Raw genomic sequence first — 23,271 nt, forward strand, 5'->3', positions numbered from 1 at the left:
CGCCAGACTCCCCAGGGGGAGCCGAACTGCACTAAGGCTCGAGTCTGCACTCGACCCTTGCTGCCCGCTGCTGTCTTTATTCCCCTCCATAGCACTCGCCGTGTTTTCCGCCATCTCCATCTCGATCTCCGCTCCGCCAACCTCTGCCTCTTCCTGTGCTCCTTTTTCCTTCATTTTACCGGCTGTGTCCTCCGACTGCACCGCACCTCCGGCCATTCCACACGCCTCTCCTGCTCCGTCTCCCATCTCCTCATCACTCATTTCGCTCCCTTCTGCCACACACTCACAGTGGGCGGGGCCTTTACGACACACCCCACAGCTCTCCGCCTTGCAGCTCCGTGCGATATGTCCCGACTCACCGCAATTGTAACAATACAAATCAGGACAGTTTCTTACGAGATGGTCATGTCCCAGACAATAGTAACACACCTTTACTTGGTTATCGTGCAGCACACGAAAGTACTGTACTCCTTCCAGTGTCTTGAACTTCATACTGTAAGGCAAAGACCTCACCCCCTCTGGGAACCGCACCTTTACATACCGGGTTCCGTCTGCTACCCGTGTTCCCGGATAGTACCTCCTCTTTATTTCGGAACAGATTTGAATGTCCCACGACTCCAACTTTTTGCTCAGCACTTCATCCTCGATGTACACAGGCAAGTTCAAAAATGAAACCACCACCTCCTCTGAATATAGCAGAGTCACCTCCAAAAATTTCTCCCCAACTTTCAGACTGAGCAGCAGTTTTTCCACCTCCTCACGGCCACTGACCGTCACCTCAAATCCCACATTTGGTTTTGGTCGGCAGGCAAAACAGCTTCCCTCACCACAGTCCTCATGAACCGCCTGGATTATATACCAGGCTCGAATCTTCTTATCTTCACATTGCACCACCACCGTATTTTCTTTACCAAACCTCCTGAGGTCCTGGCCCAAGTCTTTGGGTGTTTTTTTCCCCCTTCCCACCACAGTTTCTTCCCTAATAAAATTCCTCTCAGGAATATTGTCCTCGGAGGGGCCCGGCACTCCGGACCCCTCAGCAGCCATCTGGCTGTTTTTTGTGGGGCAAAAAGGCCCTAAAACCTAAAAACAACACCCCAAAACCCTCCACCAACTTTTTACAAAACTTCCTCCAACACCCAGCTGCAATTAGGCAACCAGTCACACCTGGCTCACTCCTCGCCCCTCCCACCTAGAGAGTGCTACCTACTGAGCCATGGCTGACACATAGAAACAGAGAAGATAGGAGCAGGAGTAGGCCATTCGGCCCCTCGAGCCTGCTCCGCCATTCAATGCGATCATGGCTGATCATCCAAATTCAGTTCCCACTCCCTGCTTTCTCCTCATACCCCTTGATCCCTTTAGCCTTAAGAAATATATCCAACTCCTTCTTGAATATATTTAATGTATTGGCCTCTACTGCCTTCTGTGATAGAGAATACCACAGGTTCACCACTTTCTGGGTGAAGAAATTCACAGAATCACAGAATCACAGAATCTACAGTGCAGATAGAGGCCATTTCGGCCCATCGAGCCTGCACCGACACATATCCCACCCTATCCCCGTAACCCCACGTATTTAATCCCCTAACACTAAGGGTCAAATTATCATAGCCAAATCAACCTAACCTGCACATACTTTGGACTGTGGGAGGAAACCGGAGCACCCGGAGGAAACCCACGCAGACACAGGGAGAATGTGCAAACTCCACACAGTCGCCCGAGGCCAGATTTGAACCCGGGTTCCTGGCGCTGTGAGGCAACAGTGCTAACCACTATGCCACCGTGTTCCTCCTCATTTTTGTCCTAAATGGCCTACCCCTTATCCTTAGACTGTGACCCCTGGTCCTGGACTCCCCGACCATCGGGAACATCCTTCCTGCATCTAGTCTGTCCAGTCCTGTCAGAATTTTATAAGTTTCAATGAGATCTCCTCTCATTCTTCTAAACTCCAGCAAGTATAAGCCCAATCGACCCAATCTCTCCTCATACATCATTCCTGGCATCCCAGGTATCAGCCTGGTGAATCTTTGCTGAACTCCTTCCATGGCAAGAACATCCTTCCTCAGATAAGGCGACCAACACTGCACAAAATACTCAAGATGTGGTCTCACCAAGGCCCTGTATAACTGTAGCAAGACATCCTTGTTTCTGTACTCAAACCCTCTCGCTACAAAGGCCAACATGCCAGTTGCCTTCTTAACCGTCTGCTGCACCTGCATGCTTACCTTCAGCGACTGGTGCACAAGGACACCCAGGTCTCGTTGCACTTCCCCTTCTCCCAATCTATTGCCATTCAGATAATAATCTGCCTTCCTGTCTCTGCCACCAAAGTGGATAACCTCGCATTTATCCACATTATACTGCATCTGCCATGCATCTGCCCAATCACCCAACCTGTCCAAATCATCCTGGAGTTTCTCGGCATCCTCCTCATAGCACACACGTCCACCCAGCTTTGTGTCGTCTGCAAATTTGAAGATATTACATCTAGTTCCCTTGTCTAGATCATTAATATATATTGTGAATAGCTGGGGTCCAAGGACCGACCGCTGTGGTATCCCACTAGTCACTGCCTGCCACTCGGAAAAAGACCCGTTTATTCCAACTCTTTGCTTTCTGTCTGCCAACCAGTTCTCTATCCAAGTCAATACCTTGCCTCCAATCCCATGTGCATTAACTTTACACGCTAATCTCTTATGCGGGACCTTATTGAAAGCCTTCTGAAAGTCCAAGTACACCACATGCACTGGTTCTCCCTTATCTATTTTACCAGTTACATCCTCAAAAAATTCCAGTAGATTAGTCAAGCACAATTTACCTTTTGTAAATCCATGTTGACTTTGTCCGATCCTGTCACTGTTTTCCAAGTGCTCTGCTATTACATCTTTTATAATGTACTCTAGCATTTTCCCCACTACCGATGTCAGGCTTACCGGTCTGTAATTCCCCGTTTTCTCTCGACCACCTTTTTTGAATAGTGGGGTAACATTAGCTACCCTCCAATCCATGGGTACTGTTCCAGATTCCATCGAATGCTGGAAGATGATCAGCAAAGCATCAACTATTTCTAGGACCACTTCCTTAAGTACCCTAGGATGTAGATTATCAGGCCCTGGGGATTTATCGGCCTTCAATCCCATCAGTTTCTCTAACACCATTTCCCTACAAATACTGATTTCTTTCAGTTCCTCCCTTTCATCAGACCCTATGTTCCCCGACATCTCTGGGAGGTTGTTTGTGTCCTCCTTTGTGAAGACAGAACCAAAATATGTATTTAATTGTTCTGCCATTTCTTTGTTCCACATTTATAATTCCCCTGATTCTGACTGCAAGGGACCTACGCTTGACTTCACCAATCTTTTTCTCTTCACATATCTATAAAAACTTTTACAGTCAGTTTTTATGTTCCCTGCAAGCTTACTCTCATATTCTATATACCCCTTTTTAATTAATCCCTTTGTCCTCCTTTGTTGAATCCTAAACTGTTCCCAATCCTCAGGTTTACTGCTTTTTCTGGCCAATTTATATGTCCTCTCCTTGGATCTTATGCTATCCCTAATTTCCCTTGTTAGCCACGGTTGAGTCACCCTTTTTGTTTTATTTTTATGCCAAACTGGGATGAACAAATTCTGTAGTTCATCCATGCGGTCTTTGAATGTTTGCCATTGCCTATCCACCGTCAACCCTTTGAGTGACATTCCCCAATCAATCCTACCCAACTTGCGCCTCAGACCATCGTAGTTTCCTTTATTTAAATTTAGGACCCTAGTCTCTGAGTCGACTACTTCATTCTCCATCTTAATGAAGAATTCGATCATATTATGATCGCTCCGACCCAAGGGGCCTCGTACAACAAGATTGCTAATTAATCCGTTCTCATTACATAATACCCAGTCTAAGATGGCCTGATCTCTGGTTGGTTCCTCGACATATTGGTCCAGGAAACCATCCCTTAAACACTCCAGGAATTCCTCCTCCACAGTATTGTTACTAATTTGGTTAGCCCAATCTATATGTAGATTAAAGTCACCCATGATGACTGCTGTGCCCTTACTGCACGCTTCTCTAATTTCCCTTTTAATGCTATCCCCAACCTCCGCATTACTGTTTGGAGGTCTATATACCACTCCCACTAACGTTTTCTGCCCCTTGGTATTTCTCAGTTCTACACATACAGATTCCACATCATCAGAGCTAATATCCTTCCTTTCAATTGTGTTAATCGCTTCTTTAACCAGCAATGCTACCCCACCTCCCTTTCCTTTTTGCCTATCTTTCCTGAATATTGAATACCCCTGGATGTTGAGTTCCCAGCCTTGGCCACCCTGGAGCCATGTTTCCGTAATCCCAATCAAATCATGTTTGTTTACCTCTATTTGCGCAGCTAATTCATCCACCTCGTTACGAATGCTCCTCACATTAAGACACAAAGCATTCAGGCTTGTTTTTTTAACGCTCTTAGACCTATTAGAATTATTATTTACTGTGGCCATGTTTGATTTAAACCATTGATTTCTCTGACTGCCACTTTTGTTTTTCTCCTTCCTATCTTTTGCTTTTATCCTTGCTTCCCTTTCCTCTGTCCCCCTGCTCAGGTTCCCAACCCCCTGCCATTTTAGTTTAAACCCTCCCCCAGAGCACTAGCAAACACTCCCCCTAGGACATCGGTCCCAGCCCTGCCCAGGTGCAAACCATCCGGTTTGAACTGGTCCCACCTCCCCCAGAACTGGTTCCAATGTCCCAGGAATTTGAATCCCTCCCCCTTGCACCATTCCTCCAGCCACGTATTCATCTGAAATATCCTTCTATTTCTACTCTGACTAGTACGTGGCACTGGTAGCAATCCTGAGATTACTACCTTTGAGGTCCTATTTTTTAATTTACCTCCTAACTCCCTATATTCAGCTTTTAGGACCTCATCCCGCTTTTTACCTATATCGTTGGTACCTATATGCACCATGACAACTGGCTGTTCACCCTCCCCTTCCAAGATGTTCTGCAGCCGCTCTGAGACATGCTTGACCCTTGCACCAGGGAGGCAACACACCATCCTGGAGTCTCGTTTGCGGCCGCAGAAACGCCTATCTATTCCCCTTACAATAGAATCCCCTATTACTATAGCTCTGCCCCTCTTTTTCCTCCTGTCCTGTGCAGCAGAGCCACCCCTGGTGCCAGGAAGTTGGCTGCTGCTGCCTTCCTCTGAAAAGCCATCCCCCCCAACAGTACTCAAGGTAGTGTATCTGTTTGAGAGGGGGATGTCCACAGGGGACCCCTGCACTACCTGCCTGTGCCTAGTACTCTGTCTGTTGGTCACCCATTCCCTTTTTGCCTGTCCAACCTTTGCCTGCGGTGTGACCAACTGATCAAACGTGATATCCACGACGTCCTCAGCCTCGTGAATAGTCCAGTATGTATCGAATCGCAGCTCCAGCACCGCAATGCGGTCTGCCAGTAGCTGCAGCTGGATACACTTCCTGCACACATAGTTGTCAGGGACACAGGAAGTGTCCCTGAGTTCCCACATAGCGCGGGAGGAGCATACCATGGCACCGGGCTGTCCTGCCATGACTTACCCTTTAATTAATTGCAATTAAATTAAATCAAATCAATCCCACCAATTACACTACAGTTAAATAGTATATTTAAGGGCCCTGGTTTATAAACAGTCCCCGCTACACCACAGAGACTTTAGAAACTATAAACCACAGAGTTAAATTTTATAAAGAGAGAAATACTCACCAACCAATCACTTACCTGCTTTCTGGTGGCGTCACACTTCGATTACTTTTTACTTCTCTCCCTCTGAGATTGGCGATTAGTACCTGAGTCACTGGGGCATTTTTATATCCCTGCCGCCGCCGAGATTTCTCCTGCCACCGCCGCTGATGCTCTGAGGCCTACCTGAGCCTCTGGGGCCTTTTTATATCACCGCCACCGCCGAGATTCCTCCCGCTGCCAGCTCTGACACACTGAGGCCTACCTGAGCCTCTGGGGCCTTTTTACAGTCACTCCGCCACCGAGATTTCTCCCGCCGCCGCCGCTGACGCACTGAGGCCTACCTGAGCCTCTGGGGCCTTTTTATACTCGCTCCACCGCCGAGATTTCTCCCGCCGCCGCCGCTGATGCACTGAGGCCTACCTGAGCCTCTGGGGCCTTTTTATAGTCGCTCCGCTGCCGAGATTTCTCCCACCGCCACCGCTGACGCACTGAGGCCTACCTGAGCCTCTGGAGCCTTTTTATTGTCGCTCCACCACCGAGATTTCTCCCACCGCTGACGCACTGAGGCCTACCTGAGCCTCTGGGGCCTTTTTATAGTCGCTCCGCCGCCGAGATTTCTCCCGCCGCCGCCGCTGACGCTTCCATAAGTTTTGATCTTATTGAATGGCGGAGCAAGCTTGATTGACCGTATGGCCTGCTCCTGCTCCTATTTCTTATGTCCTTATATTCTTATAACTTGGGGGTATATTTAATACTGAGAAAGAGTGCAACAAAATACAAGAAGATGTTAATAAACTTGCAGAATGGCATCAAAATGGAAAATGAATTTCAATATAGATAAGTGTGAGGTGGTGCATTTTGGTAGGAGGAATAAGGAGGCCACATACTCCTTGGAAAATAAGAGTATAAATGGGGTAGAGGAGCAAAGGGATCTAGGGGTACAGATTCATAAATCATTAAAATTTCTGGAAGAGTAGAATTAAAAAGTAAGATTTCCAGCATCTGCAGTATTTTCTCTTTGCGTTAGAATTAAAATGTAGAAAGGTTATGCTAACAAATCAATTCCACAATAGCAGTACTGTAATTCTGGGGAACAAAATTGTTGCTTGCTTTAAAATACCTCAGCAAAGTTTGTCCTTATTTAGTGAGCCTCACATCTTAAATCGGAGTCAGCTCGTGAGACTAAGCAGTAGCCTACTTCATCCAGCCCATTCTCAAATCACCTAAATAAATCCAGCAAGTGACATATTTAAAGCCCTCGATATCACATCGGTCACTGGTCATGGTCGTGCTGTCAAAGCTCAACCATCAGAGGCTGGAGTACCTGTGTTCAGTCCTTTGCTAGTTAAAGGAGGATAACTTTCTGCTTTCATTGCAAAAATTATACTTTAGTAGCAGACTTCTATTTAAATAAAGAAAAATGTTTTTAAAGGACACCAGTGTTTGAATTCCATTTGTAGCAATTCCATTATGGGCTTGAGCAGGGGAAATGAAGATGCTTAATTTTTTTTCTACGATTGATAGTCGTAGGAGCTACTGAACTCAACTTTGAAATAGTGTGGTTTTGAAATGGGCACAGACACAACATAAGCTGTACAGCTATACTGAAGTTACATACAATATTGTCAGAAATAGTGGAGACAGTAACCAGCACTCATTTATGCCAACAATAATAGCAGGAAATAGATCAACCAACGTGATAACAGCCACACATTCAAATAATAGTTAAACGCGTTGCTATGTCTGATAAAAATGTTGCTGTTTCCGTTTCTCACATCAGATATTTTCAGCCATGGGACTGGGTTAGATCCATTAATGCAACAATCGTGCTCAACAAACTGTGCAGTAACTTACAGTGGAGATGGGAATTTAACTACTTGGCAATCAAAATCAGGTAAGCATAAGGCTACGTTAATCTTGGCTCTCTGTAGCTAATAGTTCAGTCACACGGAAAACTGCCCTTTATAGTCAATAGGCTAATTCAAACTATTGTCAGGGTTAACAATTAAGATTTGTCAAAAAAATTACGGAGTCTTTGTTCGTTGTTTTGTTTCTCCGATTTGGTTTAAAACTCAATTTGGATTTCGAAAATTTTTGGAACTGGATTAATATATTACCAAAGGTTTTTTGATGACATTCTTCCATTATTGAGTAATAATAAACTGTTTTCAAGCATCGGGTTGTGCAAGATGTTTAATTTAGGGCATGAAAACATTAGTCTTCACAAAATATTCTAGCAAAAGGTTATGAAAATAACAAATGTTCTGTTATTGTTCCAAATTTTAAAAAGACCGAAACTTCAGCCTCAACTTTGACAGTGAATGTGTTAGGTTATTTTAACTGCAATAATTTAAATTCACTACCTTGCATTATTAAGGATATACTTGTTATTTATACAAGCGGCCTCACGGGGCTGTAAAGTACCTTAGCTGTGCCTTACATTTGTCTTACTCTGTATAATCTGTTGATTCAATATAGCTCATTGACAGAACCTAGATGAATGGACAAGTCCTTCTCACTCTGCTCCAGATAACACTGCAAGCCAGTGCCCTAACGGATAGAGAGATCCCAGCTGGACAAGCAATGGGAAGCTTACTATGCTGGGAAGCTATCCGGTTTAGCTGGTTAAATTCCTTTACACCTGCAGACATTTTGAAGTCCCCAAGTCTTGTCACAGAATCACAGAATCACAGAAACCCCACAATGCAGATAGAGGCCATTTCGGCCCATCGAGCCTGCACCGACACATATCCCACCCGATCCTCGTAACCCCTACACCAACACATATCCCACCCTATCCCCGTAACCCCACGTATTTAATCCCCCTAACACTAAGGGTCAATTTATCATAGCCAATCAACCTAACCCGCAACAACCTGCGCCTAAGTTCTCTTGTCCTTATCTTCATGGGGTATATGTCGACAGAGAATGTGCACTACACATCACACAAACAACTCTATCTTTGCAAATTTCTCACTAGTCTGGTTTGGTAGCTGTTAAAAATAGTGACATGTCGAACACTCTGCTAACCAAACAAAAAATGTGATCTGTGTTAAGCAGAGAATTCAGCCCATTTACTCTAGTTTGCAAAGCACATTGATTCGATCTGCACTTCCCGACCATTAGCAAGGTCAGGTTTTACGTGGTCTCCTGGAACACAATGAAAATGAACAATCTAGCAAAGAATTATAAAATCTGATCTCATAGCCAGCAGATGGGATGTGGATTTGGCTTTGTACAGGAATTTCATCGGAATACCAAGGAATATCAAATAACTGGGTTAGACAGAAGTTCTCTTCTAAATTTGTATCCAAGGAATAGTCTTTTTAATTCTGATTTAGTGTAGTGCAATATCCCACAAATTACAGGCACAAATTGGAGTGAAATGTACTGCTTGAGGACTGCAATTTTGAATAAATAGTCCAGTGAAATGTTGGTCTGTGTGTGGATCTGAACAATAACAAACGAGTTGCAACAAATTACTTGCCCTAGTATTAACTATCCGAACATCCATGGGCTTTGTATAATTGTAAACGTATTTATAATGAATAATCCTGAAAAGCATAAAAATGTTACTTCTATAGAAATGAGGGTCATTGAATGCCAGTTACTTGTATTAGGGTCCATTGCCCCATAGGCATCGGTTTCAGACCCGTTGAGTATTACACAGAGCTGGCAGACCTGAGTTACGGTGCTGGCTCGTGTGTCGCTCTCTCCCAGTGACAACCAAGCTCCTCTTTTCAACCAGATTAACTTTAATGTTAAAGAGACATCTAAGAATGCCAACTCTCTGCCAACATTTAAAAAGTACATTTTTAAAAGTTCCTAAACTGTTTAAATGTCTTAGTTTTAATGCAGTTGGGACTCATCTCACCAGCCCACTCTTGGGTTATGCAACCAGGTTTGAGCTGATACACAGTCACAATTGTTGCTCATAGACACAAAAGCAGTAGTATAATTGCGCCTCAGAAATATCTATCTAGTTTAGGTAACAGGAACATAACCCCTTTCTTTATTTTGGAAGCTGTAAACTTAAAAATCATCCCATGCTTCTAAAACTTAAAAATAAACTTCCATTTCACCCCAAAATAACATACACATAATAAATAAAACAAACAAATGTTTCAAGCCAAGTACTTCATACAATCAGAGAGGGAGGCCATTTGGCCCTTTGTCTCTGTGCTGGCTCTTTTCTACAGCAATCCAAAATTAATCTCACTGCTCTGCTCTTTTCCCATAGCCCTGTAACTTCCCCTGCTTCACATATTTATTCAATTTTCCTTTAAAAGAGGCAATCATCTTTGGCTCAACTACTCCCTATAGTAAAACATTCCATGCTCTAATGACCTGCTGCATAAAGACATTTTTTAACCTTTGCCTTCACTCCTGGGGACATTTTAAATTGCTAATCTCTCCAGAGGAAATGTTCATTCTATCAAAACTCTTCAGAATTTTTAATAAACCTCTAATAAATCTCCTCTTAGCTTTCTCTGCTCCAATGAAAATAGTCCCAGTATCTCAAGTCTCTGATCATAACTAGAGTTTCCCATTCCCTGCTATCATCCTTGTGAACCTGTGCGTTACGATCTGTATGGCTGTAATGTCCTTTCTATAATGGGGCACCCAGAACTGTATACACTTCTCTAATTGTAGCCTAACCATTGTCTTGTACAATTCCACCCGCCTTCATATACAATTGTTTTGGGGAAAAATAATTCAGTATGACCTGACATCTGCAAAAAGTCTCACTAATGGATGCACTTACTGACTGGTGTAATTTGCTACCCAATTACCAGAATTTACCATTAAAGAGGCAGTGAAAATGTCGATTTATGAGGGGATGAGTGATATTAAGTCAGTTGCTGCAACAAATGACCTGTCCTAGTAGTGCCTTTTGTGAAAAAGAGTTCACAAATATCTTTAATTAAATAGTAACTTTAAACTTGCGCTAATGCCAAGGAAATATTAAGAATGGATTATAGACCATCTGTTAGAGAATTATTTGAAAATGGAAATAAAAAAGTTAAAAGACAGAAAAAAAGTTTAAAGGTAAAATTTGATGTTTCACCCTTTATAGAAAGTTACAGCACGGAAGGAGGCTATTTCGGCCCATCATTTCCGTGCCCTTCTTCAGAAGTAACGCTGCCTGTCAGTTTTCTATCTTTTTGCATTTTATTTCCTTTTCCCAAATAATTCTATAAATCCACATTTGACGTCTCTTGGACAATAATCCTCATCTAGATTCAACTGATGCTCATAACTGAAGTACGAATATTGGACTAAAAACAAATTCTGACTAATTTTTCAGGTTTATCTAAAATTACCTTTGACAATTAAATGGAAACTAATTTCTCTTCTCTAATGGCAGAGAGTTTTTATTCTTTATTTCCTCTTTTTGGCCATCAACACTGCAAAACACCTTTTAGCTATACAATGTTCATCAATTTTCAGCTTCTCGTGACATAATGCTCCTGCCTGAAGAATGGTCCTTGATGGAAGATTTTTTGGCTACATAATGCATCAACATGCTGCGCCACAGTGTCGTGGGGCATAGCTTCTCACCCACTGTTCCTCACTTGCATAGTTCCCAATTCTGGTATTGGGTTTGACAAAGAGGAAATGCTTGTCCGTACTACTTTCATAAAGGTCCTACTGATAAGTCATCTCTCTTAACCCACCTCCCAAATTCCTGCTGGGTGTTCCAGTTCATCTTTGTAAATTGCCTTGGGATGAATAAAAAGAGAACAACTTGGGGCACTTTGCCCCATTAAAAGGTACGATACAAGTGTAAGTTGTCATTGTAAACCCAAAGAGCAGCATTAATACTTCAGTGCAGGCCTTTGGCAGGAATAGCAGAGGGAGTTGAGAGAGGAAATTGGGAGCCCAGTGGTTATGGTACTAAAATTACTACCCAGAGATCAGGAGTTCATATTCTATCATGGCAAGTTGTAAAATTGAATTCAAGAAATCTGGTAATGTATGGGCTAGCACCAGAGATTGACTATGAAAAGCTGCCAAATTGTTGTAAAAACTCAACTGGTTTCCTCGTGTCCTTCAAGGGAGGGGATTCGTCATTCTAGCCAGTCTGACTTACATGTGGCTCTAGTCCCGCACTATGTGGTTGGCTCTTAATGCCCTCAGAGCAACTAGGGATGGTCAATAACTCCCGCCTTGCCAATGCTGCCCAGATCCCAAGATCCAGCAAAACAATTGTTGTTTTTGTCTAAAAACTTGATCAGGTTTTCTTTAAGAAGCAATTAAAATAGATCTGACTTTTTTCTCGTTCCTGGGATGTGGGTGTCACTGGCAAGGCCAGCATTTATTGCGCATCCCTAATTGGCCTTGAGAAGGTAGTGGTGAGCCGCCTTCTTGAACCGCTGCAGTCCGTGTGGTGAAGGTACTCCCACAGTGCTGTTAGGGAGGGAGTTCCAGGATTTTGACCCAGCAACAATGAAGGAACAGCGATGTACTTCCAAGTCAGGATGGTGTGTGACTTGGATGGGAACTTGGAGGTAGTGGTGTTCCCATGCGCCTGCTGGCCCTTGTTCTTCTAGGTGGTAAGAGGTTGCAGGTTTGGGAGGTGCACACTGCAGCCACAGTGTATCGGTGGTGGAGATCTGGTAATGGTCACCATTACTGATGATAACTTTTTATTGCAAATTTATTTAATTAACTGAATTTAAATTCCCCAGCTGCCGTGGTGGGATTTGAACTCATAGTTTCGTCCAGGCCTCTGGATTGCTAGTCCAGTAACATAACCGCTTTGCTACCATTCCCATTTGTTATTTAAACGTGATTTAGATTATCATGCACTCCGGCATAACTTAATGTAATTACTTTATTCATCACACAAATTAATCTGTAAAATTAAATTGTTACCAGCAGATTGGTTTCTGTTAATGTGTAATAACGAGCATCACGACTGATGTTGGTCTGAGGGATGTCAATCATTTCAATATGTGGTATTGATGGTAAGTTGTTGCTGACAGAATTCTGGTGTTATAGAACACTGGAGTGAATGGTTCGGGTCTGGTAACCAACATCTACTTGGTTTTTTTCAGTGTCTATTTGGATTAGAAAACTCTAAATTTGACTAATGCAGAACATGATGCAATGGAACCACCTTGCCAAATCATCATAGTTCCTCAAAATGTCATCTTCCATGTATGGTCCAACAACGCCCGAGGGGCAGGAATGGAGACAATTCCAATACAAATAACAAAAGAAATATTAAATAAAAGCAGAAAATGCTGGAAATACTCAGCAGGTCAGGCAGCATCTGTGGAGAGAGAAACAGAGTTAACGTTTCAGGTCGATGACCCCTTGGTCAGAACTGGGGTTAAAAGAAATATTGGCCCATACTTTCCGATCGCAGGCCTCCCGCGGGCGGAGGCCTACGATCTGGAATAATCTGCGCCCTTACCCGAGGGCTCCCGGGACGCACACCCTTCCGCTCCTGGGCCTCTCCAAACTTGAAGCGTGCAGGGCCTACGTATCCCAGGGGTGCAGGTAGCTCGCAGTGTCCCTGGGATCACGAGGGCCATGGGGAGCCAATCACAGAAGGGAATCTCCCTTCATATGCTTGACAGGAAGACCATATGAATGGAGATCGCCCCAAAAACATAGTAAAACTTTAAACAAATTTTTTTTTTTAATCACATTTTTAAAATGACTTGAAATTACAATAAATTAATTATTTTAAACAAAAATTTAATTTTTTGAAAAAAATAATGAAAATTTTTTACAGGGCTAAAAATAAACTTACCTTTTTTAAAGTATTTTTAAATGATAAATCAGTGAAAAACTTTTTAAAAAACGTTTTTCAACTCTTATCCTGGTAAAAGCTTTTACTGTACATGCCTGAAACTGGCATTTCCGATGTCCCTACGGGTGGGTACACCGTAGGGATGGGAATATCCGGGATCGGAATATCTGGGCCATTATGTCATTTCAAACCCTCACAGAAGGCTTCTCAAAAATTTTGCTGAGATATCTGGAAGATGACTAATTGGAGTGAGAATACTGGAGGTGTAACTGTAGACTCAAGCCATCACCCCATCTAGTTACCAGCAAAAACCGAAGAAAAGACAGAAAATTAGATATAGTCTTACTAGACATATTTGCATTATATAGAAAACCACCAGCCCATACTAAGCATAATTCAGTAATCTGTAACATTAAATAAAAGCTTAAAAGCCTTCCACCCTCCACTGCCAGAGTTAAAAGTTGGACTATTTAGGTCATTCACCATTCACTGTCTCTATCAATAAACCTAAGTGACCTGCAGGATATGCCTGTGTGGTTATCTATCTATAGAAGCACATTGGTTGGTTGGGTGGAAACAGGGTAATTCGTGGGTAAGTTACAGGGCAAGTAACGGAAATCTGTCAGATTTTTATTTTGCCTTATCTTAGGATCGCACAGTTATTACTAAATTGTTCTGTTATGACATACAAGCAAGAGCTAAGCCAACTGTCTGAAAAGCATTTCTCTTCCCAGCACCTTTCAAGATTTGTGTTGGGGCTTAATTGCAGCATCTTGTAGTTTCTGTGCTCATACTGCAGATCACTGCTGTAGACCACTGGATATAAGGTTTTGTTTGGCACAAACTCAAGAATAAAAGCAGGGGTTAGTGATGTGAGAACACAGCATGTGCACTCCTGGAACTTACCTCTGTTGTGAAAAGTTGAATAGATATGAAGGCAAACATGGAATGAGAAAGGCCATTCATGCCATCAAAGGCACTTCTTCCTCAGACCATGTGCAATCTATCCCATCAAGGGCACTATCTCGCCAATTTAATCTCTCACCTGAGGGAAACCTCTATATACATACTCTTGGATTCCCCATTCCCTCAAGCAAAACTCAAAAGGAATCATCCTAGAAATGAAATATGCTAAAGATTTTGCCTCTTTAGCTCCTGCTTGTATGTTTGGGAGGTGGAAGAAATTATTGCAGCAGAAACTAAAGCAGTACTACCTCATATCTAACAGAAAACTGTATTTAAAACACAAGAATGGCATTTTATGCCCATTAAAACTGTTCCTTCCACATAAAATAGACTCTACCCAACATGATTAATCCACTCAGGGAAAGTTATTTGCAAATACTCCCTAATATCCAATTCTAATCAAGCAAAAGTCCATTATGTTCATTCATCTTCACATCCAGTAGTCAACACTGACATGCAACATTTCCACTCTCCCGCAGCTCATAGGAACGGAAGTAGGCCATTCAGCCCCTCAAGCCTGCTCTGCCATTCAATTAGATCATGGCTGATCTCTACCTCAACTCCATTTACCTGCCTTAAATCCATATCCCTTGATACCCTTCCCTAACAAAATGGCTCCAGTAGCAAAGGAATCATCGCATCATGTAGAGTGAAATTCCCCTTAAAGAAAATGGAAGATAACCTGTTTTTCTCCACTATTCACATCACCCTGAAGAAGTCAGAAAAGATGTAGCTTTGAAAAATTCAATTTCTGGGAATACAACTTTGTTAGCTGATCATTGATGATGGAGAAAGTAACTTGTTTCCATTAAAAGAGGACTCATCACCCCATCCACGCTATCCCTATAATCTCCGACCTCACTCCCAATCATGTCCTTTTCTTGCTCTGTTTTGATGGAGTTAATTGGCTCAGTCTCAACCATTTACTGGGAATCTGTTGCCCAGGACCAATGGGTGTGGGAATCCCTAGCAAATTTGTGTCAGTGAGTGAAGAGGATGGGGGGGGAGAGAACACTTGGGAAACTTGACCTAGCAAGTGGAGAGGGTCCCTCAAAACCTCAGGCTAGCAAGTGGGGGGATCTCTAACAATAATCAGGCCAGTAAGTTGGAGTGGGGAGGTGAAGTATTGTCCTCCATTCTATAATTCTCCTGTCTCCCTCAGATGCTTGCTTTTCCTCTTCCAGTCTTCCCATCTGTCCATTTTAAATGCAAATTTGCAACAGGCGGTCCAACACTGAAGATAAATCCTAGCTGCTAATTAGTTTTGTTGATAGCAGCTTCAGACTGACTGGAAACGTTCAGTGCATGACCCAAACCTTTTCCCACCTTTCATTGTGTAAACATTTGGTACCTGTTCCAATATGCATTACTTTATATTTATGTACATGAAGATCTATTGCTGAGCCCATTAAGTGCACATTTTCTCCCCAACATTTCGAATTAAAATGGTCACCAGAATCAGAAACACAAAGTTGCCAGATCTTCTACAAGTTGACCTAACTTAAACTAGAATGGAATGTGATTGAGAAATTCATGAACCGTTTGTTTGCAGAGCAAGAGAGAGAGAGAAATGCTTGTAAAGAACTAGTGAAATGAAGAGAATCCGTGGATGAAGAGAAACATGTCCAAAGTGTCTAAGTGCAGCGTGAAGTTCAGACATTTGGCAGCCATTATAAAAGTCATGAGTTTTGTTCCAGGTAACAACATTATAACATCATAATAGAACACTTTAGCACAGATTATAACCACTAATCACAGACTATAACCACCAGACACGTATTCACTTGTCTTTTTCCAGTTTTCCACCTGTTTACTGTTTGTGGAGCAGTGACACTGGCCACACCCAATACAACCACTGAAGTCACAGTAGGAGAAAAGGTCCTGTTCCCTGTAAATACCCAAGGTGGAGTTCAGTGTGACGTAACTTTTCGTTCCCAAACCCCATCTGCTATTATTGCAATATGGAACATCAGCAATTCAGAGGAACTACAGAGTATACACACACTGTATAAAGGCAGAGTGCAATGGAACATGAGTGGTTCTGTGGAGTTGTATAACGCTCAGATCAGTGACAGTCGAAAATATGAAATAGAAAACAACGACTACACAGGAGTGAAAAACAATGATGTCACGTATTTTGAACTGTGCGTGTTTGGTAAGTATGATCAGTGATACATCACACATACACTCATTCATTGAGTACTCCATTAGCATTCCTGCATCAAAATAAAATCAGCTTGGAGTCTAAAGCTTATACCAAGCCATGAAATTCATTGGACTCTGTTAAAGTCAATTAGTGAACAAACATGATTCTCTTACTTAAGCTATTCACTTACTCAATCTTTGCATTTTGCCAAATGCTTTTCCTACCGTTCGTGTTTTCATCATTATTTTTTTGTAGTGCTGCCACTAAGCATTTTGCAAAGTCTTCCTTTTGTCAAGGATGGACTGCCCTGTTTTCTGAAGGAAAGTGAACATCAACATTGTTATAAAAACCATTGTTCTATCTAATAATAAGCATTAATCACCCAGCGGCAGTCATTGCGGCATACCTCTAATTTTAGTTATTTTAATTCACTTAAAGCAGCCTATTCAATTCACATAAATAAAAAGCCAAAAACTGCAGATGCTGGAAATCTAAAACAAAAATCTTTAAAAAAACTAATGGGTTTCATGTCCATTATTATTCTGTTTGTTTCAGAACCAGTTTCCCAGCCTGCTGTGAGAATTATCGGTAACTGTTCAACTCCAAATGTCACTCTGAGCTGCTCGGTCTCTAATGGAACAACCGTCATATTTCATTGGAGAAAACAATCCTTATCTGGAGCCATTGATGGTACATACAATGGGACAGAACTAGTGATAGACCGTGGTAATGAAAAGGAACAACATGTATACAGATGTATAGCAGAGAACCCGGTCAGTAATGCAACGAGTGATCTAGTGAGGACCGAGCTGTGTAATGGTAATAAAGGTGAGAGATTAGAAAAAGAATCTATCTTGCAAAAGCTACTTTTAATATTTATAATTCTTCTACCATTAGGTTTCACAGAGATACCTTCCTTCTTCATTTGGAGTTTATCAGCTGTGGTTCAGTGGGTAGCACTCTCGCCTCTGAGTCAGAAGGTGTGGGTTCAGGTCTCACTCCAGGGACTTGAGCACAAAATCCAGGCTGACACTCCAGTGAAGTACTGAGGGAGTGCTGCACTGTCGGAGGTGCTGTCTTTTGGATGAGACGTTAAACTGAGGCCCTGTCTGCTCTCTCAAAGATTTTTAAAAGATCCCATGGCACTATTTGAAGAAGAGCAGGAAAGCCCTGGCCAATGTACCTGCTATTTTTTTGGGGGGTGTGCGGCCCCTTTAAGGGGCTGTGTGGCCCATTCAAATTACCGCGCATGCGCTGTTTTTTCCATTATAACGGCGTTAAGTGGCCTGCGCGGGACCTATAGCTCACAGCTTAAAGGGAACATTGGTCCTGGCCAATATTTATCCCTCAACCAACATCACAAAAAAACAGATTATCTGATCATTATCACATCGCTGTTTGTGGGTCCTTGCTGGGTGCAATTTGGCTGCCACATTTCCTACATTACATCACTGACTACACTTCAAAAGTACTCAATTGGCTGTAAAGTGCCTTGGGACGTCCTGAGGTCATGAAAGGTGCAGGTCTTTCTTTTTAATTGTAGGACAGTTCAGAGCAGATGGCTCCACTTCATGTGGGAGAGCAGGACAGCCTGGACTAGACTTTTGCTGTCAGTGCAGCACCACCATTAGCAGATAGTGTACTTCTACAACTGGCCAAGCGAGTTCCCGCATAGGATGGTAAGTGGATTGATGACTGGAAATCTTTGTCAATGACAGGACGCAATTTCAAACACCAAAGTTATGATCCAGTGAGTCAGACTGTACTGCATGGTTAAGAACATAAGAGCATAAGAAATATGAGCAGGAGTAGGCCATACGGCCCCTCAATCATGCTCCACCATTTAATAAGATCATGGCTGATCATTGACCTCAACTCCACTTTCCTGCCCTATCCCCATATTCCTTGATTCCTCTACAGTTCAAAAATCTATCTATCTCAGATTTGAATATACTCAACAACTGAGCATCCACAGCCCTTTGGGGCAGAGAATTCCAAAGATTCACAACCCTCTGAGTGAAGAAATTCCTCTTCATCTCAGTCTTAAAAGGCCGGCTCCTTATCCTGAGACTATGCTCCCTAGTTGTAGACTCTCCAGCCAGGGGAAACAATCTCCAGCAGCTACCCTTTCAATCCCCCTCAGAATCTTATATGTTTCAATGAGATCACCTTTCATTCTTCTAAAGGCCAGGGAGTATAGGGTCAATCTACTCAATCTCTTCTCATAGGACAATCCTCTCATCCCAGGAATCAGTCTAGTGAACCTCCGTTGCATGGTAATATAAGCACCATTTAAAATGTTTGATTTTATTTTTTCCTTTTGAGTCTTTATGAAACAATTATAGTTATTTCCTGTTTATCCATCTATATTCATCTCAAACTGTTATCAAACAATCTCTTCTGTTTATGCAAAAAAGTTAACGGTTCCAATTTATCTTTTCTACTTAGATACTTTGCTCTGGATGATTTTACTCAGTCTTATACCAGTGTCGCTTTTTGTCTGGTATTCAATCATCTCCACAAAAGCAGGTGACGTTGTGGCGAAAAGCATGGTTGTAATATCTATTGAATCAAATTTTGTTTCTAACTCATTTTGTGGGCAGTTTTCAATGTACAAGTTCTGTTGAGGAAATGGGGCATCATTTGGAGAGCTCCAACACTGTAGTTGCCAGTTTTCTGGGGAGGGTAGAGATAGCAGACATAAGTATTTCATTCAGACCTGAGACAATTTAGAGAGGTTGTCACTGAGAAACGATTCAGAAATATTCTCACGGCTGTTACAATCTCAATGAGGAGTTTATTGAACTGATAGCATTGGCTCCTTTATGGCAAGGTGAAGGTATTTGCAAAGTAATGAGTTTATGGAGTTCTAGAAACATACATTCACAAATAGCTAACAGTGTAGGGCAGAACAGACGATTCTTTGTGACACGACTATTTTGGGCCTTTTATGGATTGAGTTGTTGGGAGATACAGAATGTACCAAAACTCTTCCAGCTTCTTTGGTACGACAAATAAAACCAACTCACAACATGATGACGTCAGTTCCCGGATTCTGGTAATCGGGAGAGAGTGGGAGGCAATCAGGAGTGGTGGACGGCAGCGGGCCATAGTTTTAATGTGGTGCCAGGAGGAGCACTCCAGCACCTCCCGGTTCCACATTTTTTTTAAACTTAACCTTTTTGGTTGCGGCCCGGAGCAGTCTGTTTAAGGACCGCTGGTTAGGCTGCATGTAGACCACGTTTTCCTGAACACAGCCAGCCTGGTGCTGGCTGCATTCGGGACAGCCCAATTTTGCAAAGGGGCCCTCAGACAGGTGTTGCTCAAACAGATGTTGGGCCCTCTATTTGCATATGGAATGGGCCTAACGCCTGTTTCAGGCAAGGGCCCTGGACATTTTTCTTGCCTTCACCAATATGATGGGCGGCACACATCTGGCGTGTAATGAGCATGCATGCCCGCCCGCCATATTGGATGCTTAGGTGCAGCACCATCGAATTTCTAGGCCGTTATGTCCAATTTTGCGGGCCTTACTTTCGGAAAGATTTCTAGGCCATGGAGGTAGGGTGCAGAAAATATGATACCAGGGATGAGAAGTTTTTAATTATGAGGAGAGATGAGAAAAACTTGAACTCTTATTAGAACAAAGAAGGCTAAAGAGGAAATCTGATAGAAGTCTTAAAGGGTTTTCCCCAGCAGTTCTCATTGTTGAAGAAACTCTTAAGAGGACCAACCTCCCAACACCACCAACCCACGCTTGCCCTCTCCCCCAAATTATCACGACTGGTACATGCAGTTTCTACAACTTACCAACCTGCAACCTGGAATACCTGCTGTACCATCTTTTTCTATCCTGAACTTTAAAAACGGCCAAGCTATATAACCGACTATATTGTTGAATGATCTTTTAATAGTAATCAAGGCCACTGATTTACAGCTTCATTGCAAATAATGCACATAATCATAGAATTCAAGCCCAGAAATATCACTGACACTCCTACGATGTTCTGTAGTAGAAACACAATTTGACTTATTCAATCACCATGAATCAGTGGCCCTAATATTATGTCACATAGTATAAACAGTGCTTCCTCCAAATCACAGGAGATTCCTGCATAGGTCACATTTGCTGTAAGTGTCACTTACTTCACATCGAGCCTATGGTCACCACACTTGTTCCATCACACTATTTACATCTTGCCTATCTGTAATACTTCTCTATCACAACAACACTTATTCTTTTAGGCCCTATTTGTTCTATTGCCTTCAACTGCATTTCACTCACTCCCAGGTTGGTCCTCCAAGCTAGGTCTCCCAGCATCAATTTGTTTTCCAGTCACCAGAACCTTTACCTCTGCTAAACAAGTTCATTGGTATTTTTCAAATAAATAGATGGCCACCTGTTCTATTTCTTTTTCTGATTAAATTAATCTCCTTGAAGAAAAATAGCATATTCTGTCCACTGGGGCGCGACCAAATTTGTCCCGACTTTAACCTAACCCATTGACGGAGCATAAAATCAGGTGGAGTGTAAATCGGGCATAAGACCCGAAATCGCCCTGTACTCACCAGATTAGGTTAAAAGCGGGGCAAAGTATTGGGTAATTCCTTTTGTGAAACCTCTGGGGAAGGGGAAATTAATGGCGGCTCACAGCTCCCACTCACCCATCCATGCTTTCCCCTGCCCGCCATTCACCGCACCCTCCTGCTGCTTCTTGCTGCTCCTGTCCTCACTGAACTCCAACAGTTCAAGAGAAAAAAAGGTTTGTATCAGTATAAATTATGCTTTTTTTTTGCCTTTGTAGGTAGAGCAACACAGCAACATAAAGAACAAACAATTGTCTTCACAAGAGAACTTATTGAACCCACGTACACCACTCTACTAACTCAAAGAGGAACAGTCTAACCATTCCTCAGAAAATGGAGTTTCCATGGTACTTTGATATGAAATTGAAGCTACCCATAAATAGTTCGTCTTCACAGTTCCACATTGTACAGCCCAAGAACTCTGCTGTCTTACAAGGAACAACTTCTAATTCCTGTACAAATTCTCAGCGGCAGCAGTACATGGGTTTTGAAGTAGTTCCCACAGATCTTCAAAGTGACTAAGTTGCATTCATTTCAGTCGTCACTGCTTTCTTACAGTTTAAACTGGCATTGCCTGTGTGGATTCTTGGCTATCTTATTGGATAATGTAAACTTCCTTATCAAATCTTAATTCAGAATATTATAAAATCCAAATGAAATCCAAAGGGTTTTGAATTCAAAAGAGAGGTTAAGCTGGCAAGTCAACATGCTACAGGGTGTAATTAGTAAGATGCCAGACAGCCATTAGGGTAAAGTTTTCATTAATTTTAGTCGTATGTACAAGACTCAATTCCACAAGTCTTTTACATTTTAAAGCTTATCAAAAACTGAGATTTAATGTGGAGAAATGTGAGGTAATACATTTTGGGAGGAAAACAAGGAATGAGAGCATACACTCAAAGGAAAGGTGCTGAGGGGTGTGGAGACTGAGGGGCTCAAATACATAATCCCCAGAAGGTGCGAGTACTGGTAGATAAAGCCATTAAAAAAAGCCAACAGCATTTATAAATAGTGGCATAGAGTACAAAAGTGAAGAAGTAATGATAAATTTGTACAAAACATTGGTTAGGCCGCAGTTAAAGGCCCATAATTATTTGGGAAACTATACTTTTGAGATACTGTGACTATTTCCACTGGAACAGAGGACGCTAAGAGAATATTTCATCGAGGTTTTTAAAATCATTAAGGATTTTGACAGAGTGAACAAGGAAAGTCTATTTCTTCTAGTTGCTGTCAGTGACAAGGGATCATCAATTTGGAATAGTCATTAAGAGGTTAAGGGAAGAGGTTAGGAGAAATTTGTTAAATGGAATTCTTTGTCACAGAGAGTCGTTGAGGTGGAGACCATTTCACTTTTTAAAGGAAAATTGGATAAATATTTAAAATAGAGGAAGATACATGGCTATCGGGTGAGAGCAGGGCAGTGGGGTTAGCTTTGGATTGCTCTAGCAAAGAGCCAGTACAGACACGATGGGCCGAATAGCCTCCTTTGTGCTGTAAATTTCTATCATAACAAAAGTGTACATGCATTTCATATTTTGCTGGAAATGATATAATGCCCTATGTCAGTTTTCTTGATGTTACTCCTGCATTACGGTCAGCTGATTCATTCGTTCCAAGATGATTTTACATTAAACTATTGCAACCAACTCCAGAATTGTCATTCTCCCTTCTGTCATCTGCATTTCTAAGTATAAACAGCAGAGCCTGCAGCAAACCAAAGAGTCTAAGCCCACGGAAGTGTGAGCCTATGAATCTGTCATCAGGCTAAGGCCAGCTGGTTCCAGCAATGCTGATTGTGGTCATTTGCATTTTATACACAGAGCTCGGGACAGCAATGGAGACTGAGAATATAACGGTACCTTGTAGCAGATGAAGGTCACATGCCCCAAGCAGGAACATAAAAGCTCAAAAATATTTTCAGTTACCCACATGTTCTGACTAAAAGGCAGCAAACTATTTGTGGCCATGCACTTTTGTGGTGAAGCACATGAATTGGAAACTTAGCTACTACAGTAGTCCGTATATAAGGACAACTCCAATCAGGTCAAGTGATCCAACAGTTTTATTTGAACAGATATTAACC

General features: G+C 42.3%; 1 protein-coding gene across 1 annotated transcript; it reads left to right on the forward strand.

Annotated features, from left to right (window-relative positions):
* Positions 1-6,352: 6,352 nt before the first annotated feature.
* LOC147115937 (SLAM family member 8-like) lies at positions 6,353-22,834 on the forward strand. The gene is made up of 6 exons (XM_085990592.1): positions 6,353-7,615; positions 16,005-16,149; positions 16,251-16,607; positions 17,154-17,426; positions 19,047-19,127; positions 21,404-22,834. Exons 2-6 carry the CDS (start codon positions 16,062-16,064, stop codon positions 21,502-21,504), a joined length of 900 nt encoding a protein of 299 aa, XP_085846718.1. The 5' UTR covers positions 6,353-7,615; positions 16,005-16,061; the 3' UTR covers positions 21,505-22,834.
* The last annotated feature ends 437 nt before the right edge of the window (positions 22,835-23,271 follow it).

The sequence above is a fragment of the Somniosus microcephalus genome, chromosome 6 (genome assembly GCF_052327205.1).
Source record: "Somniosus microcephalus isolate GS21.2 chromosome 6, FLI_Smic_1.0, whole genome shotgun sequence".
Lineage (NCBI taxonomy): Eukaryota > Metazoa > Chordata > Chondrichthyes > Squaliformes > Somniosidae > Somniosus > Somniosus microcephalus.

Excerpts from the sequence above, each read along its gene's own strand:
- LOC147115937 (XM_085990592.1), top strand. The coding sequence starts at position 16,062 with ATGAAGAGAAACATGTCCAAAGTGTCTAAGTGCAGCGTGAAGTTCAGA. Across the intron at positions 16,150-16,250 it reads AGTCATGAGTTTTGTTCCAG|TTTTCCACCTGTTTACTGTT; the intron begins GTAACAACATTA and ends GTCTTTTTCCAG. Across the intron at positions 17,427-19,046 it reads GCTGTGTAATGGTAATAAAG|ATACTTTGCTCTGGATGATT; the intron begins GTGAGAGATTAG and ends TTTTCTACTTAG.